General features: G+C 46.5%; 1 protein-coding gene across 15 annotated transcripts in view; it reads left to right on the forward strand.

Moving 5' to 3' along the window:
• Positions 1-17,093, forward strand: part of FRMD6 (FERM domain containing 6) — a 279,784-nt gene that overhangs the window by 247,867 nt on the left and 14,824 nt on the right. For 8 of the 15 annotated variants that reach the window (XM_070630335.1, XM_070630330.1, XM_070630339.1 and 5 more), the window contains 6 exons: positions 4,210-4,300; positions 7,350-7,453; positions 8,415-8,491; positions 10,558-10,744; positions 13,719-13,874; positions 16,828-16,893. In XM_070630335.1, coding sequence (XP_070486436.1) covers positions 4,210-4,300; positions 7,350-7,453; positions 8,415-8,491; positions 10,558-10,744; positions 13,719-13,874; positions 16,828-16,893 — 681 coding nt within the window. The remainder of the gene's footprint in view (positions 1-4,209; positions 4,301-7,349; positions 7,454-8,414; positions 8,492-10,557; positions 10,745-13,718; positions 13,875-16,827; positions 16,894-17,093) is intronic. The other 7 variants (XM_070630349.1, XM_070630345.1, XM_070630344.1 and 4 more) reach the window with 1 other exon arrangement.

A 17,093-nucleotide genomic window follows, 5' to 3' on the forward strand; every position in this document is an offset into this window, starting at 1 on the left:
AAACCTGTCGACCATGGGTGACCCTGCCGGTGTTTGAAATCCTGGTGGCCTAGCTTCAGCATCACAGCAACACGCAGCCACCACAGTATGACAAGCGACAGACAGGTGGTGCAGTTCCCCAACTGGGAAAGAACCCGGGCTGCGTGGTGAGAGCACTGGCTCTTCACCACCAGACTGCCAGGGCTGGTTAACAGGTGCTTGAAGACTTTATTTATGTATTCATTTTTAAAGACTGGCACCTGAGCTAATCATCTGTCGCCAATCTTCCTTTTCTTTCTTTCTTTCTTCTTCTCCTCCCAAAAGCCCCCCAGTATGTAGTTGTATATTCTAGTTGTAGGTCCTTCTGGTTGTGCTACGTGGGAGGCCACCTCAGCATGGCCTGATGAACGGTGCCATGTTGGCCAAACTGGTGAAACCCTGGGCCGCCGAAGTGGAGCGTGTGAACTTAACTACTCACCCACAGGGCCGACCCCTGTAAAGACTTTAAAACCTTCAGCCAGACAGGCAAGGCCCTGTCTACCAGCACCATCTAGTTTCTTCACTATGCAGAACTCCATTGACTGGACTGTGTCTTTGGCCTTCTGTTGGTGGTCCAGCCTTGTTAAACACAAAGAAAACATTGGTTATTGTTAGTAATAATAATATAATTATCATCATAATTGTTGAGAAATGTTATAAAATTGTTCGCATTTGACTCCACAACTTGCTAGTTTTGTGCCTTTGGACGGATGCGTCAGCTCCCTCACCCTCCTTGCTTGTCCCAGTGACCCGCCAAGGAGCCAGCACACAGGAGGCCCTCGGCTTCTGTCAGCCCCCTTTCCGCCTTCCCTTCGTGAAGAGCAGTTGAGGGGCTCTATGGTAGGAGAAAGACATGTGTGTACCTGAAAGGCACAGGCTTGAGTTCAGATCCCAGGTCTGAGTGACTTGTGGAAAGTTCATTGAACTCCTTCGGCTTCAGCATCTTCACCATAAAGTGGGAACGATGCCCGTGCTATGATTGTGAGGACTCGGGGTTAGCACGTAGCGCAGTTCTGACACATGATAGAAGCTGCTGTTGCTGTTTTAATCCCTCCTGCAGGGCTTTTCCACTTCCTCACTCCCTTCTTGGCACAGTTAGTGAGGAGTCCCTGCGGGTGGTCAGGCCGTGGAGTCATGTGTCCTGATTAAGGAGGCCTGAGAGTCACAGGGACCTCGTGGGAGTCCCTCCTCAGTGACCTCAGCAGCCCTGGGTGGGTTGGTTTTTCTTCAGTTTCCTCATCTGTAAGGGGGAAATCATCTTCCTCCTCCAGACGTCGCGAGGATTGAGAGACAGAGCCGGCCCCTGGGAGTCGCTCAGCGCATGGGCAGGTGATCGGTAGCTCTTGTTTTACTTTCTGGAGCTCTCTGCTCATGGCATTAGGGTGCTCTGTTAATGACGCTCAGACGGAGGGTGTGCAGCCCAGGTAGGCCTGTTCCTCCCGTGCTCGTGGCCACCCCGCCACGGCCGGACCCCTCCCTAGCGGGCGGATGGGCAGAGGCGGGCCAAGTGGGCAGAGGCCGCTCCCTGCCAGGAAACTAGTTCAGGGCTGCCACGGGTCTGCCTGTTTCTACGAAGTGTTACGTGCATATTCAGAAGATAGTTGATGTTTGTAGAGGGGTAGTGTGAATGTAATAACTTCACTGTAGCAAAGCTTTTCATTAATGCTCTCATTTTTTTCATCATCTCTAAATATCTTTTAAACAAAGAAAATTTGTTCCCTGACAAGTAGAGTTGAAAGAATTTTATCATTCTGCATGTGGGGTAAATTTAGTGTTTTGGTCATTCTCAATTCTCCATGAGTTGAACTCACAGGGGCTGTTTGAAATTATTTTAATCATCAGATAAATATTTAATATGGAAACTTGGAAGATTTGGGAATTAAAATCATGGTAAATATGAGTCACAGCATCTTTGAGTGATAGAAATTGTGGCCAAGAGTTTACCTGTTCACTAAGATGAGAGAGGACGATTCTGTTTTTTTGGAGCATATTAAACGTTCTTCTTCAGTAACAAACCGTTGACATTTAGGATCAAAGGCTGTTTTATTAGAAAGTTCCGTATAGAGTATATTTTTATATAATGCTTTAGTTCTTATTCTTAATACCTCATATTATATCACACTTTTAAAGTTCCCATTGCTCCTAAAGAGTAAAGAACTTGAAAAATCTCACAGTCAGCTAAAACATAGCCTTAAAAACTTGTAATATGCAAATACAAAAAGCTCAGGCTTGTTTTCACAGCAGGTGGAGACTTCAGAGCGGCAGCCTTACTTAATTACGGTTTAAGCAAGAACACTGTGCTTGCTTGATAGCTGTTAAAGGGCGTTATCAGTGGGCTCCAAATGCTTGATTCAAATAGCGGAACAATAATAATTATGGGGGGTGTGTGGAGGAAGGTGCCGCTTTGTTTGACCCAAAGTTACAAAGTAGGTTTGTGGTTTGGAATTTCTCTGCTAACTTTTTATCACATTTTATCCTGAGTGCTTTGTTTGTGACATTTTTAAATACTACAGCCAAAACTAAGGATTAAAGGTGTCCTAGACTGTATGGCATTTTAAGTCTCAAATTTGTAGTATAGACTTCAATTTTATGTAACATTCGATACTTTTTATCATTCTGTTGAAGCTTATTTGTAAAGTGGGATTATGGTAATGTAAACCTCGAAGGTCAAAGTCTAAAGCATGAAGATGATGGCCTTTTGCTGACAGGTGGGTTCTCCCACTGGTGTTGGTGGGTGTGCACAGACACGCTTCCTAGGTCCCTAAATGGTGCATTTATAGACCAATGTGCTCAGGAGTCAGCAGTCGTGGAGCAGAGCAGAGGTGAGGGGCCCATGGGGGACGCAGACGCCTGGCAACGTTTGTTCATCAGTCGTTTCCTGAGCACCCGCTGTGTGTCTGAGTGTGAAATAAGACAGCGTCCCGGTTCGTGGGACCCTAAGCGGCGGGTCATGCTGCTCTGGCCGCACATTGGTGCCTTTGCGCTTCCAGTGGGCGCACTGCTTCCCACGAGGGGCTGTTTAACTGTAAAGGTGGGGAAGACAGAGCACCCATTGCTCTGACTGCAGTTGTCGTTGTCAACATTCTGAATTGTTTGGCTCTCAGGCATCGAGGACTCAGCGTATTTTTATTTTCCAAATCTGAGCTACATGTTAGGGCAGGATAAAAAGTCATTAGTTCAGTTAACTAATTTAGAATTTATAATAAACTGTAATTGGCATTTTCATTGAGAAAAGAATTTTCAAGTTAGTAGTACAAATGAGGGGCAATGCCACAACACTGTAGACAGCTGACGGGAGAACTGTCATGTTGCATTTGGGTTAGTGTGCACATGTAAAATATTGTCATATGCAGACGAGCAAAGTTGTGTGTGCTGCCTTTGCCACTACTAGCTACGTGACTTTAGGCTTTCTGGGTTTTATTTTCTGCTTCTATAAAAGGAAGAAATTGACCTGTGTGGTCTCTTAAAGTCACTCCCGACTGATGAGCTTTAGTGACTCTGAATTCAGCAAGGCAGACTCAGCAGAATGACTGCTCCCAAAACTCTTCATTAAACATTTGAGAAGGCGCGAAAACTGTGTCTTTTGAAGAGTGTTTTATCATTCAACATGTGACTTTTCAGAATAGCTTATCCCCAGAGTTCCAAATTAATCTGGTTTTATGATGTTTGAATTATCCTAGGACTCAGAAAAGGAACCTAGTTTAGGTACTTAAAAGATATGAGCCAATGAAAGTGATTAATTAAGATAAAGAAAAGCTAGGTATTCCCTCATTGAACAGTATATGAGTGTTTTGCTTAGAAATCCAGAGGAAAACTGTCCTTGTAAAGATGCTTGCCACATTGCTACTCTTGATAACCTGGGTAGGCTGTTCGTGCTGTAGGTTCCTTCTGAAATATTCATCCTCGTGCATCATGGTTTAGAGTGAGGCCTTGTCCATGCATCATAAGATTTACGAGGTTTATACAAGATGGCACTTGCACCTCGTCACCATGTCGTGAGCATTCGTATCGTGATAATTGTTATTGACACAGCCACAGCGTACAGTGATCTCTGTAAACCAGCAGTTCTTTGCTAGTGTCAGCTCGTCCTTCCGAGGCGTGTTTTTAGGGTGCATTAAATTGCCTGCTTGTGGCCCACTGTGTGGACTTGGTTGAACTGTTAGCTCAAGTTGTGGGTTTTTTTCTCTACAGGTTAAAATTCTGTGTCACCAGTTGCTGGTCCAGGTGTGTGACCTGCTCAGGCTAAAGGACTGTCACCTCTTTGGACTCAGCGTTATACAAAGTAAGTCTCTGATGGGTTGAGCCCACTGTCCCTGAGGAAATGACATTTATAGCTATAACTTAAATTGGGCCTGTTGTTATGAAATGGTGATTGTCATCCTCCTCATAAATCGATCGTCATTGTTAGCCTAGCATTCCTTTTTTTAAACTCAACTGTTGGGTGTTTCATACAAGATTTGGAATCTTAGGTCATGTATTTGTTACAGTTTGGACTTAACATAGGTTCCTCTTTAGGAGTCTAGAGTTCGTGTGTTTGCTCTTTTACGTTTGAAGGAACCAGGCTTGATTTCTGTTTCCTTGCACACAGGGAGCATCAGGAGCTAGTAGGAAATTATCTTGGGTATTTTTGTAATTTAATTTGTTTAAAAATTGTTAACATTAAATGTCTTTTAGATGTAATAAAACTGCCTTTCCTTTGTTTGAATTCCCTTGCTGTTGACCATACAGTATGACAAGGGGACCTGCTAGTTTTCTCACATTTTCTGTCTTCCCTCCGTACCCTTCTCCTTCGTGCAGTCAGGACGTAGGACGTGGAGGAGTGGGGTGCGTCTGTTCTGGGTGCTCTGTGTGGAGGAGGGTTCAGAGTCAGGGCTCTGTGGGGGCTCTCCCACGACCTGAGCTGGGGCCGAGTCCCTGGGAGTGCCTGTAGCCATTCCTTATGAGCCTCTTTCAAATCGTATTTTTAAATTTCTCTAATTTAGTCTTCTAGATGCTGAAAACCTTTTCTATCTTTGCTCAGTTTTTCAAGGAGACTCTTTGTCAAGTGCTTTTGTATTTTATACTTAGATATGAATTTTCTACCACAAGAATTGGTTTAAATTTAAGGCTTATGATATCATGAGAATCTAGTTAGTAGCATCAAATGCTTAGATCTGCCGGGTTGGAAAGCATATCCTGATCGCCTGGTAAACAAAACCCTTCTCCAAAATGCAAGCTGTGTCCAGTTGTCTGTATAGCTCAGGCTGGAGAACGTGGGGCAGAGAACACGCACATCAGGAACCCACAGATCAACCCTTTGCCCCTCAGTGTCTTCCTGTGGTCATGAGAGCAATAAAATGAATGCTCAGCTCCCTCCTTGTCTTAGGACAAACCTCAGTCGCTCTCTCAAGGGAGGGAGGAAAGGGCTGGGAGGAATAAGAAGTCCTGTGGATTCTAAGTAACTTCACTTTCGTTCTACACTCAGAGTTAATCCTTCTTACACACCTGCAGCCCAACAGTTGATCTTTGTTGTTCAACAGGTCACCCTGATAAAACCAGTTCACCACTTCCTTAGGTCTCAGAATAAGAACTTTTAAGATGTCCTTTTTAAAAGAGAGATTGCAGCATGGCGAAGGAGCATCGGGACGGGAATCAGATGACCTGGTTCCAATCTGGTTCTGCCACTAGCTGGCTGTTGGCCTTAGATGCGCCATCGACGTCTCTCAGTCTCAGTTTTCTCGTGTCAGATGGAAATTAGTGCTCCACCTGCCTTGCGGGATTGACGTGTGCCTGACAGTTCTTAAGTGTAAAGCTCTGTCAAGCCACCAGGCGGTGGAGATGTGGTGATTTAAGAATACATACCGAGCTCTTATGGCGAACACTCAGCCCTGTTCACCTTGTTGCTTCTTCAGACAGGAATGCAAGTCAGATTCAACAGCAAGGTTGTCTGCTCTTGTCCATTTCATGTACCATTGGAAGCATGAGAGGTGGGAGATGGTTTTAGTTGCTCTGTTAAGTGGATTTAAGTAACATCCACTTTTCTGCCTCTGGGACCTCTTCCCTATCCCTTTCTTCAAACTGCTTGACTTAATATGCCCTTTGCAGGCGAGGAGTAGCTTTGCCCTTCCTGTTCTCTGTGGCACTTTCCCGGCTGAACGCCCAAATTCAGGGAGAGTGACAGTGGGTTGCGTGTGTCCTTCCTTCCAGAGTGCCTGCACTTGCTTCAGGGCTCCAGGAGCGTGCCCCTAGTGACGCTCAGAGAGCGGGGACACGCTTGTAAGGAGGCTGAAAGCCTTGTACAGGACAGCGGTGCTGACGGCCTGCCTCGTGAAATCTTTCTCTCTTAAAAGATTCTCTTTGGGAAATATGAAAGTCTCTTTATGTTTTACTGGCTTGTTTTCACATGTTTAGATCATTTTACATGGGCTTTTAGCATCTTATTTGCATCTTAAGAACACCATCCCTTGAAGAAATGTTTTGTCATTCGTTCTTGTTTGGTGTAAGATTCTCCTCCTCTTCCCACAAGATCGGTGTCAGAGGAGTGCAGGTCGTGGCGTGTTGTCTTGTGCTGTGTCGTCTTGTGCTGTGTCGTCTTGTCTTGGTGTGTCATCTTGTCGTGGTCCGGCTGCTCCCTTGCAAATGGGCCGTTATCGTGAATGTGTCTAACTTCTTCTGTAGCAGGTCGGACAGTGGTTCTGCCCTGTTTCCTTGTTTTGCACCTGTGAGAAGAGTCCTCTGAGCTAAACAAAAGCATGGTTTGGCAGCAGATGTTAGCTCAGGGCCAATCTTCCTCAAAAAAAAAAAGTAATAATTAGAAAAAACAGTCTCCAACTCCGGCTTTTTTTCCTAATTATTACTTTTTTTTTTTTTGAGGAAGATTGGCCCTGAGCTAACATCTGCTGCCAATCCTCCTCTTTTTGCTGAGGAAGACTGGCCCTGAGCTAACATCCATGCCCATCTTCCTCTATTTTATATGTGGGACGCCTACCACAGCATGGCTTGCCAAGCGGTGCATAGGTCTGCACCCAGGATCTGAACCAGCGAACCCCGGGCCACCAGAAACGGAACGTGCACACTTAACTGATGCACCACCAGGCCGGCCCCTGATTATTACATATTTTTAATAGTATGTGTTCTGTATGACAAAAGCAAAATAATTCACAAGGAATCGAATGTCTAGCCCACAGAACCTTTTGTCTTTTAGTTTCCTGTTGAGTTTTGTTGGTAGTGTATGAATTCAGAGTACATTCACAAATTGTGGGGCTTTTTTAAAAAAAACCTGTTCATTTGTATATTCTTTTCTTTTAAAAAATCTGTCCTTTGTCATCTTGTCTTCTTTTTTTACTGTGCAGATAATGAACATGTGTACATGGAGTTGTCACAAAAGCTTCATAAGTATTGTCCAAAAGAATGGAAGAAAGAGGCCAGCAAGGTACGCCCACACGATGTCACCTGGGTGAGATGACGTTTGTGAACAAAATTATTTTGATTTTTTAAAAGGTTTACTTCAGCTGTTATACATTAGAAAAATATCTTAATACTTTATCCAGTAGAGAATGGGAAAAGGAAATGAACTATAAGTTCTAAAATGTCACGTCAATGAAGTGTTAATAGCTTATAGCATGTAACAATAGATTTCAGATATCTGCTAAAGTAGTGTTGGCGCGTAACCTTTTAGTAGTCTTGGGATGTGCTTTGAAATGAAAGGCATGGAAAAAGTATTTGTTCCTCTTCTGTAACTATGTTAGTTGTCAAAACTGATGTTCTGGACGTTATCAGTAATTTTTACATCTCCTTTTACTGTGCTTACGTATGATACCGTGTTGCTTTATTACACTGGAGCTTTCTTTAGTAAACACATGTTCCATTTATATGGGGCTGCTTTCACGGGGGATTTACCCAGTGTTTCCAGCATCACCCTAGTAAGCCAGGAATAAACTTTCAGTATCTGATCCGACCCTCCAATTTGTATTTAAGAATTCTTGGAATAAACTGGAGGCTGCTTCAGAGCCAGCGACAGAGTAAGGAACATGACTGTCTAAATAAACAAACAGCGTTTTAGCATTTGGTATGTGGAATGTCAGGAACAAGGGAACGCTTGTAACGAGGAGCAAATGGTCACCACAGGGGACGGAGCGAGGGGGAGCAGGAGCAGTTCCCACTGGTGTTGTTTTTCTATCCCGAGTGTTGTCGCTGACATCGCAGGGGGTGATACTCGGCACTGGGTCGAGGCTGTAGAACTTCCTGGTTTTGCACGAACCCAGTATGCAGACGGGACCGCTGTCTACCCATGGCAAGCCGCCACTCATTACAAGTAGAAAAAACCTTTCAGTGTTCAAAAAGTGGTATTTTGTTGCTTTTGAAACCCATTTTTGAAGAAACTAAAAGTAGCTTGATCTTTTATGTCTTTGTTTTAGGGTATTGACCAATTTGGGCCTCCCATGATCATCCACTTCCGGGTACAGTACTACGTGGAAAATGGCAGGTTGATCAGGTACACGGGCAGGAGATTCCGCACCTTTCTTTCCTCGTAGCGCTCATCTCCTGATTTGCCGAATAAAGTACTCGTGTTTATGGGTTTTTTCCACCTACTAAAATATAAATTCCATAAGAGCGAAGATTTTTAAAAAATCTATTTGCAAACTCACGTATCCTCAGTCGCTACTGAGGTACAGAGGCACTCAGTAAATATTGTAGAATAAATTATAGTTAGACTATCGATGAAAATGTTGACTATCGCTGGCTCCCGTTTTCTGTGCTTCACATTTTCAGTAACAAACCAGTCACCAAAAAGACACTTCATTCAAGAGGCAACTAGCCCTTGTGTGAAGAGTGGGGAACTAGACCGAAGGATGTTCCTGGTTTCTGGGGTGGGGACGGGGGCAGGAGCAAGAACTCCCCCCGTGACAACACCTGGGTGTTGATAGCACCTGGTCTTCTTGTCACCTTGGGGTCTGGCTTCTGTTCTTGGCAGCAGCTGTAAAACTAAGGCTGCGCCCACTGGGGCCGTCCCCTGGGAATCATGGACGCCGTTTGGCAAGGGCGGGAGGCTGGCTCTTCCTGGCGGTGGGCACGGGAGTGGTGCTATGCTTGGGCAGACTCAGAGTGCGTCGTTTCAGCAGCTCAGGGCCGGGGAGCTTTCAGAGGGGATTTTGTTGGCTGATAGAAAATACTGGAAGTGTGAACTCTGTGTTTTACTTGTTTATTTTTAAACTTTGAGAAACCCCAAGAGATGTGCATCTGGCTAGTGATTTATTGGTGAGATTTGCTCTTAATATTTACAGGATTGCCACATGCAAATTGAGAAGTAAAAAATATTAGTCCAGAAAGAATTTTTTTAAAAGGCTGAGAAACTTTTTAAATTATTCTGTTTATGTAAAAATTTTTACTCAGTTTACCTAGTAAGTATGGAATGCCCTGGAAAGAAGGAAAATATATTATTGAGCCACTAATTAACCCCCTGGGGCTAATGAACGTTTAATTCATCCTGTAATTCTGCCCTTTTCCCCAGGGATGAGTTATCCAAACACTGTGGTCAGCACTATAAACAAAGTCCTCTGGAAACTGCTCCCTCCCAAGGGAGAGATCGCACAGACGCCGTGTTGTAACTCTTCATACCTAGACGTGCCCCGGGTGAAATAGACCCGTGTGTTTTTATCACCATCGACTAATGAGCTATGGCTCCCAGGTCAACATTCAGCCTAAAATAATAGGGAGCAGATAAGCTCATCGAATACACACTCACACACGCACACGCACACGTTTTTTCCTTGTTTTTCCTTTGATCACAAAGGCCTGTTTGCCTGTGAGACCCTTTGGAAGTGACCGTGTTGCCCAGTCAGCACTTCTGACCCAGCGTGTTTAATGGGGACTGTGTTTCTGACCTCAGCGGATTGTAATGAGCGCATTATTGGTATTTCCATTCGTGAGGAGTGTCGTGATTGTCACATGCCTATAAAAACACACCCATAAAGTAACGGGAAAAAAAGATTTAAGGAAAGCTTCCAGTTCATTCATTCTGAGAGAAGAAAACTGACTATTTATAGTTAAGCAACTTTTTTTGTAGAAGGGCATATAAACAGAAACTTTTTTTGAAAGGGCCTTAAAGTATTGTAATGTGCTCAGCTGAAAAATAAAACAGAAAAGAAAAGCAAAACATGAGAGCCGGGTGGTCCCCTCGGGTCTGTGCTTATTTCTGCCATGTGTACAGCAGCGCTGTAGCGAGATTAAGACAATGACACACCCTGGGCTGCTCTTCCAGTGCTGTCCAATGCAGTGCTTCCATGTGGCAGTGGACGGTGCAGGCCTTTTTTCCGTTCTCTGAATGAATTGAATGCTGTAGGCCCTAGGAAATGTTATTTTTGCAGCCTGGGCAGCTGACTTGGAGTTCTGACTCCCTGAACCTGCCCCTCTTCCATGAGTCGGGAGTGGGGTGTGGGGAGGGAGGAGGGCGCAGAAACAGAGAGCCCTTGTCACAGAGGGGAGTGGGACTGGCGTTCTGTTTGCAGCCGTTGGGTTGCTCCATCAAGATGTGAGTTCTGTTTTCTTTTGTTTTCCCAGTGACAGAGCAGCGAGGTACTACTACTACTGGCACCTGAGAAAACAAGTCCTTCGCTCTCAGTGTGTGCTCCGCGAGGAGGCCTACTTCCTGCTGGCCGCCTTCGCCCTGCAGGCCGATCTGGGGAACTTCAAAAGGAACAAGCACTACGGAAAGTACTTTGAGCCAGAGGCGTACTTCCCGTCTTGGGTAGGCACTGCTTTTGGAGGCTTGAGTGTTTTCTCTAGCACGTTTCTGGTTCCTTGTGCTGCTGCTCACGTTGCTTCCAGAAACGGGGCCCCACATGTTTTATGGCTAGCAGAACCCTTCACGATAGCGGTTGAGAGCGTGGGGCACACGGTCTCTTGACGTTCTCCGTCTGCTTGTGGTTAACGGGGAAGGGACTGTGTCCCTCCTCAGGATGGTGGGACTTGCACTTTGCCAGCCTTCTCGTGGCATGTGCACGGCCTTGACCTCTTATATGCTCTTAGTTCGAGCAGCATTTTTCCCCTTTGAAAGGAGAAAACATTGCTCCTGAAAGGCGCGCTCATTCTCAGCTTTTCCCGTGCTGAGAACACAGTGCGAGTCAGCCCCCCTGCTCTGACTGCCTCGCTCTGGAGGAGCCACCTGGTGTCAGCAGCAGACCCCGCCTGTTCCCGCGCCGACCCTCCAGCCCTGCCGTCTGCAGCCGCCCTGTGCACCTGGGTCTCCATCCTTCCCCCAGGCCTCTGCTCTGACTCTCTCTCTTCGGTCAGAACATGCACACACGTGTGGCTCGCGCCTCTCCATCCTCAGGAAGGAGGAGGAGGGAAAGAGCAGCTGTCGCTCACCTTCCCTTCTCAGTAAAGCTTCTGGAAAACATGACGTCTATTTGATTTTTAGCTTCTTCGCTTCCCACACGGACTCCTCAGCCCACTTGGTCTGCCTTGCTTCCCCACCCTCCACTCCTGGTGTGTCCCTGAGGTCACAGTGGCTTTTAAATTGCCAGATCCAGTGGGCACTTTTAGCTTGTTTTCCTGAATTTCTCGGCTGCACTTGACATTCAACCACGTGCATCCTGGGAGACCTCATCCAAGCGAAGACTTTTAACAACCGCGCGTGCTGGCCGCGCCCACAGCCCTTTCTCTCCCTGGTCCCCGAGGCAGCTGTTTGCCGTAGGCCCTCACGCTCAAGATGGTCCAGCCGTCTTCCCACCTCAGTTCTCGGTACCCCTGCCTCTGCCATCCCACTCTTGACAAGCGGCGCTGCCCGGCACGCGGCACCCGGAAACTCAAGAGCCACGTGGACATCTCCTTGTGTCCCCTTTCTCCCTTCCCCCTCCAGCCAGAGTGTCTTCTGACGTAAACCCTTGATGTTGATCACGCACCCCCAGCTGAAGAAACAGAATGCTCTTGTGTTCGTGTTGTTAACCTCCCAAATGTTTGTTGCTCCCGGCCCCCTGTTCTCCCGTCTGCACTCCCGGCTTGCGTCTGCGCTCGCGCTGCTGTGGAGGCTTGTCCCTGCCTCAGCCTCTGTCCACAGCTCGCAGGCCAGTGGATTCGCTCTGGTTTAAACCCTCGGGGCTCCCTGTCACCCGCTGAGGGAGGCCCGGGCTCCCAGTACGACCGAGGACCTTTGCAGGTGGTGGTCCCTGTCAGCCCTCCGCTTCCTTCCTGGCTGTCATGCAGTGTGACTCGTGCTCCAGCAGCGTCCAGCATGACCTGTGTCCCCTCACTCCTGTACTGTTCGCGCTTCTGGCCTTTCTTGCTGCAGCTCCTTTAGCCAGTGAGGCCCTTCTCTCTGTCCACCTGGCCAACTCCCGTTCCTCCTCCAGGGCTCAACTCAGCCATGTTCCCTCTGGGCAGACTGTCCGGCTGCCCCTCCACTGGGCTCAAGAAGACCCTGGACATAAGTGCATTACATCTCAATATCAAGCGATCTGTTCGTCTTTTGCCCCTGGTGAACTAAAGGACGAGTGTGGACCTGACCTTCTCTGTGTCTGGAGCACTTCTCCTTGAGGTCGACTGACGGACAGTGCCTCCACTGTCAAAGGGAAAGCGCGGAAGGTGTCCAGCTTTTAGTGTCACTGTCTGCTGGGCCACAGTCCGCCATGTTGACCTTCCCTAGCTGTCGTCAGGGACTCACTGAATCTCGCTCGTTTCGATCAGAGCCAGTCCTGGGCTGAATCCCAGCTCCCTCGACTGTGGGGTCTCTACACCCTCTGCTTCAGTGCCCTTACCAATATTTTCTGTGTATTCTCTGACCTGAAAAAGGTTGACAGATACTGATTTAGACACTCTCTGTGTAAAAGGGGTCTACAAAGAAAAATCTGTAACTTGAGTCCTCAGCAAAACTTGATAATTGGTCAACAATTGATCACATTTAATTTAATAGGAAGAAACAAAATGTCGATATCTGTAAAAACATTTTAGAACTAAAATTTCTCTAACTTTTAAAATTTTGAATTTAAGCACTCCTCTTCTTGCTCACTTCGCATAATTCTTTCTATATGTTGTAAGTCCTTGTGGAACCAGTTAAGACTCTTAGGTAATTGACCCCTTGCTCTCGCCTGCAGCTACTGGGTGCTGGGTGTTGCTGGCATCTCACAGCTCGGGCTCCAGCCCTGTGAAAATCGAAGCCACAGTGAATTGCAGTGAACCTTTGGACAGGGCTCTTTTCCCATCACTGTTCAAATAGAGTGTTCCTATCAGCCTCTTAGGCAAAAAGCACACGGTGCAGGGAACTCCTCCCAGGGCCCCGCCTTCCTGGGATGAGCGTCTAGAACCTCCCACTCCATGGCTGAAGGGTTAGAGGAATCAAGTGGTTTCCAGAACCTGAGGATGTGCTGACAGGATGTGTGTTTCACGGTGCCAGTAATTTTGCAAGTGTAAACAGTTATCTGTACCAAATTTTGCAGGTTTGCCTGTTTTTCTCTTGGTGAGTTTAAAGCCAAGGGAGCATCTTTTCCCATTTCTCATGGTTTTTCTTCTTGGGCACACAGTGCTGCAGCTAAATTCACTCTGTAGCTTCTGCTGTGAGCTGATTCAGCCTAATAACACACGGTGAAAACAGCAAAAGCCAGACTTTCGTCTGGAAACCAGCCCGTTTCCATGGCCCATTCTGGGTCCTGGTCCTCTGGCCGTTGTGGGGGGAGGGTGTCCTCACGTCGCTCCAGCAGTGTCCCACGCTCCCCTCTCTCCGACAGGTGGTCTCCAGGAGGGGGAAGGACTACATCCTGAAGCACATCCCCAACATGCACAGAGACCAGTTTGCGCTGACGGCCTCCGAGGCCCATCTCAAGTACATCAAGGAGGCCGTGCGGCTGGACGACGTGGCCGTGCATTACTACAGGCTGTACAAGGTGCGGGGCTGGGGGCCTGCCTGCGCCAGCAGACGCAGCTTGTGTCGACAGTCGCCGTCCATTCCTGGCCGGCTTCTTATGAGTTTCGTGTGCACCGCTGTTTCTCCTGTGGGCCAGTCTGGGGTCTGCGAGCCTTCCCCAGGGGCCCGGGACCGGGGAGCCGGTCTTCTTGATGGTTCTCACATTAGATAACGTGGCTGCAGGTTGTGACCTGGCCTTTCAGTGATTACGAAATAGTGATCTTTCTCCTTCCCGAACCTGCATTTCTTCCTCGGGGAGTAACATCTGACACTTGTTTGATGGGTAATTTTCAGTATTCCTCAAAGTGAAGCCTGCATTGCCTCTATTAATCATGAGAACATCACACAGCAGCCAGGGTTTGTTGGGTGCTGTGTTTATGGGCCACACTGTATATTTATCTTTTTGAAGATTTTCGCAACTCTGTAAGATGGAAACGGTGATCTTCGTTTCACAGATGAGCACATGAGCAGAGCCCACAACACCAGGAAGTGGCAGAGCCAGAATTCAACCTGGGCCTTCCTGGGCTTACACAGGCCCCGCGTGCCCCTCATTCTCCGAACTTTGTGACCCTCTTTTGTGCCCTGTGTCTCTCTAGCCTCATTTTCCCATCCTGGGTCAGAGGTCACACACCCAAATAAGAGCTGGGCCAGGCTCTGCAGGGAACCACTCACACTGTTTACCATCTCCTCTTCTCTTCCCCTCCCCTCCCCACGCATCTCCCTGTTTCACAAGTGTCACTTGCTTGGCAAGAACTCCTGCCAAATAGGAGGGAGTCCGCCTCTTACTCTGTGACCTTAGCCAAGTTACTTAACCTCTCTGTGCTTTAGTTTCCCCATGGTTAAATGGGGATGGTGACCTATCTACCTCTGCGGATTGTTGAAGACTAAAGGAGTGGTTGGATGAGAAGGCGTTCAAGCCGTGCCACCTCAGCACGCTGTTCAGCTGCTGTTGCCACTGCATTGTCTCTTGCTTGCTGTCTCTGCTGCACCCTTGTGGCAAGGTTGCATAACTTGACCGTCATGCCCTGGACTGGACGTGGTGGGTGTTGCTGGGTGATCTTCCTGGCCGGCTCAGAAAGCTTAACAAGGAGCCAGAGGATGGTATTTTTTTCTCTTCAGTCCCCAGGAGATCACTGTTAATACCCTGTCATCCTGGGAAGCACATTGAGTTCCAGAAGATCTCTTAGGCGGAATTCTGAAAGGACTGAGTTATTTTTTTTTCCCCTTAAGAGATTTCAGATGTGACACCTCAGGTTATATGAGAAAATGCAACTAAATGACATTTTTGGCAATTGGTTTATATTTTAGAATGATCTTTTGGAAAGAGTGTGGCTTTGGCATCATTTCTGAGTCAGAAGCCATGTGTCACCGCTCAGTTACTGGGATCCTCGGCAAATGTGACTGATGCTGGGCCGTGTCTTGTGTGGGCGTCATTCCAAACAGGTCACAGGGTTGGGAAGATTCTGTGAGAGAATGAAGCTCAGAGAACCGGAGGGAGGGCCTGGCACTTTCGTGAGTGCTCCAGGGAGAGTCATTGCTTCTTACTTGTTAGGGAAGCTTAGCGTTTTAAAGAATCCTGTGAGGAATTCTTTAGTGAGTACGTTTCCCCAATTTATCTTTTGTATCAAAATTAATCTTTCCAATTTGCTTAAAGTAATCTACATCTGTAGGTCACACGATACAGTTCTCTGTCTGCTTAGAACGAGATGATTCATGATTTAACTGGGTGAAGTAGGGATGTCGACATTATTGCTTCATGGGCAGAGTTTTCGTTTATTGGAGAAATCTAGTGGCAGCCATTAAAACTGCTTTGTTTAAGACCTGCTTGTAAAATGGAAATAAGGTGGAAAGAGGACAGGAAACATTCTGGAAAAATCGTCTGCACCCCTTTTGCAGTGACAGACGCCTCATATGCGCACCACCGGCCTTTTTATGAGCAGTCTCATTTCAGGGTGCACTCAGAGCAGCCCTGAAGGGAGGCTGCTGTCTTGACGTAGAGTACATTCCTTGGAGAGAACAGCCCAATAGTGAAAACGGGCTGTCTCCTCATTCCTCTGCCACGTGAGGGTGTCTTCTAAAGATGGTCACGAGAAAACTGGTCCCAAACGTAAGAAAGATCTGTCCATATTCATTTATTGTTTTTATTGCAAAATCTCATAATGAAAATATTTGTTACTTAGTAATTTTATCTTCCATTTTGAACTTCATACTTTTACCCACTTATTACAGATGAGCATTTAAAAGATGTGGCCAAATTTCAGAGTAATTCTTAATTGTGGAACTTTTTCCTTTATGCTCATAGTTTATTTTTTATAGTTTATTGTTTAGCTGGTAGGATGTGTATCATATTGGCAAGTGATAATTGAACTTCGTAAAAATAAATGTTCTTTCCACAGTAACTGATGTAGAGCTTTTACAGCTTTATTATCTGTCCTCATGAGAGAGCCTTCAGTGTTCAGGCTTGCCTCTAATTTTGGCTTCAGACCTTGCAGATTTACATTGTTTGAAACATGTAAACTCTAGTGCATCTCAGACTATAACTGACAGATTCTAATGTCTGAGAAAAGATTCAGTGTAAGATGGAAGGTAAAAAAGAATGATGGAAATGCAGCAAAAATAGTTGTTTACTGGAGTTCGCAATAGCATAAGTATTTAGAATGTTGTCAGATGTGAAAATGTATGTAATATAGTAAGAACACTAATGCTTTGAAATCTTAGAGATTTTAAAAGTAGAGTTTACCGTTATTGATTTAATGCATGCTCACGATGTTCTTAAACCTCGTAAAAAACTCAGGATGCAGAAAGATGAGCAAGGTTATTTTAAGTCAAAAACTCTCCAATCCTGAAGTTTCTCTTTCTGTTTCTTTTCTTTGGTGTTGAATTATCCATTGTAGAAGAAAAATACACTTTCTCACACAGTTTTATTCCTACAGGATAAAAGGGAACTTGAAGCTTCTCTGACCCTTGGACTGACCATGCGTGGAATCCAGATCTTCCAGGTGAGTGGGTGGGAAGTGAGTGTCAGACGTGTCCGCTGTGGCTGACGTCGATACGGCCTGTGCGGTCCTGCGCTGAGTTTGCTGGTCCCGTTCTGGCCTTGGCTGGTGGTCGCTTCCTGTCTGTCTGGCACAGGCACGGGAGGTGCGGGATGGACGTGGGTGCAGTCTGATGCTTGGCAGTAATTAGTCCTCCCGGACGC

This window comes from Equus przewalskii, chromosome 1, assembly GCF_037783145.1.
Source record: "Equus przewalskii isolate Varuska chromosome 1, EquPr2, whole genome shotgun sequence".
Taxonomy (NCBI): domain Eukaryota; kingdom Metazoa; phylum Chordata; class Mammalia; order Perissodactyla; family Equidae; genus Equus; species Equus przewalskii.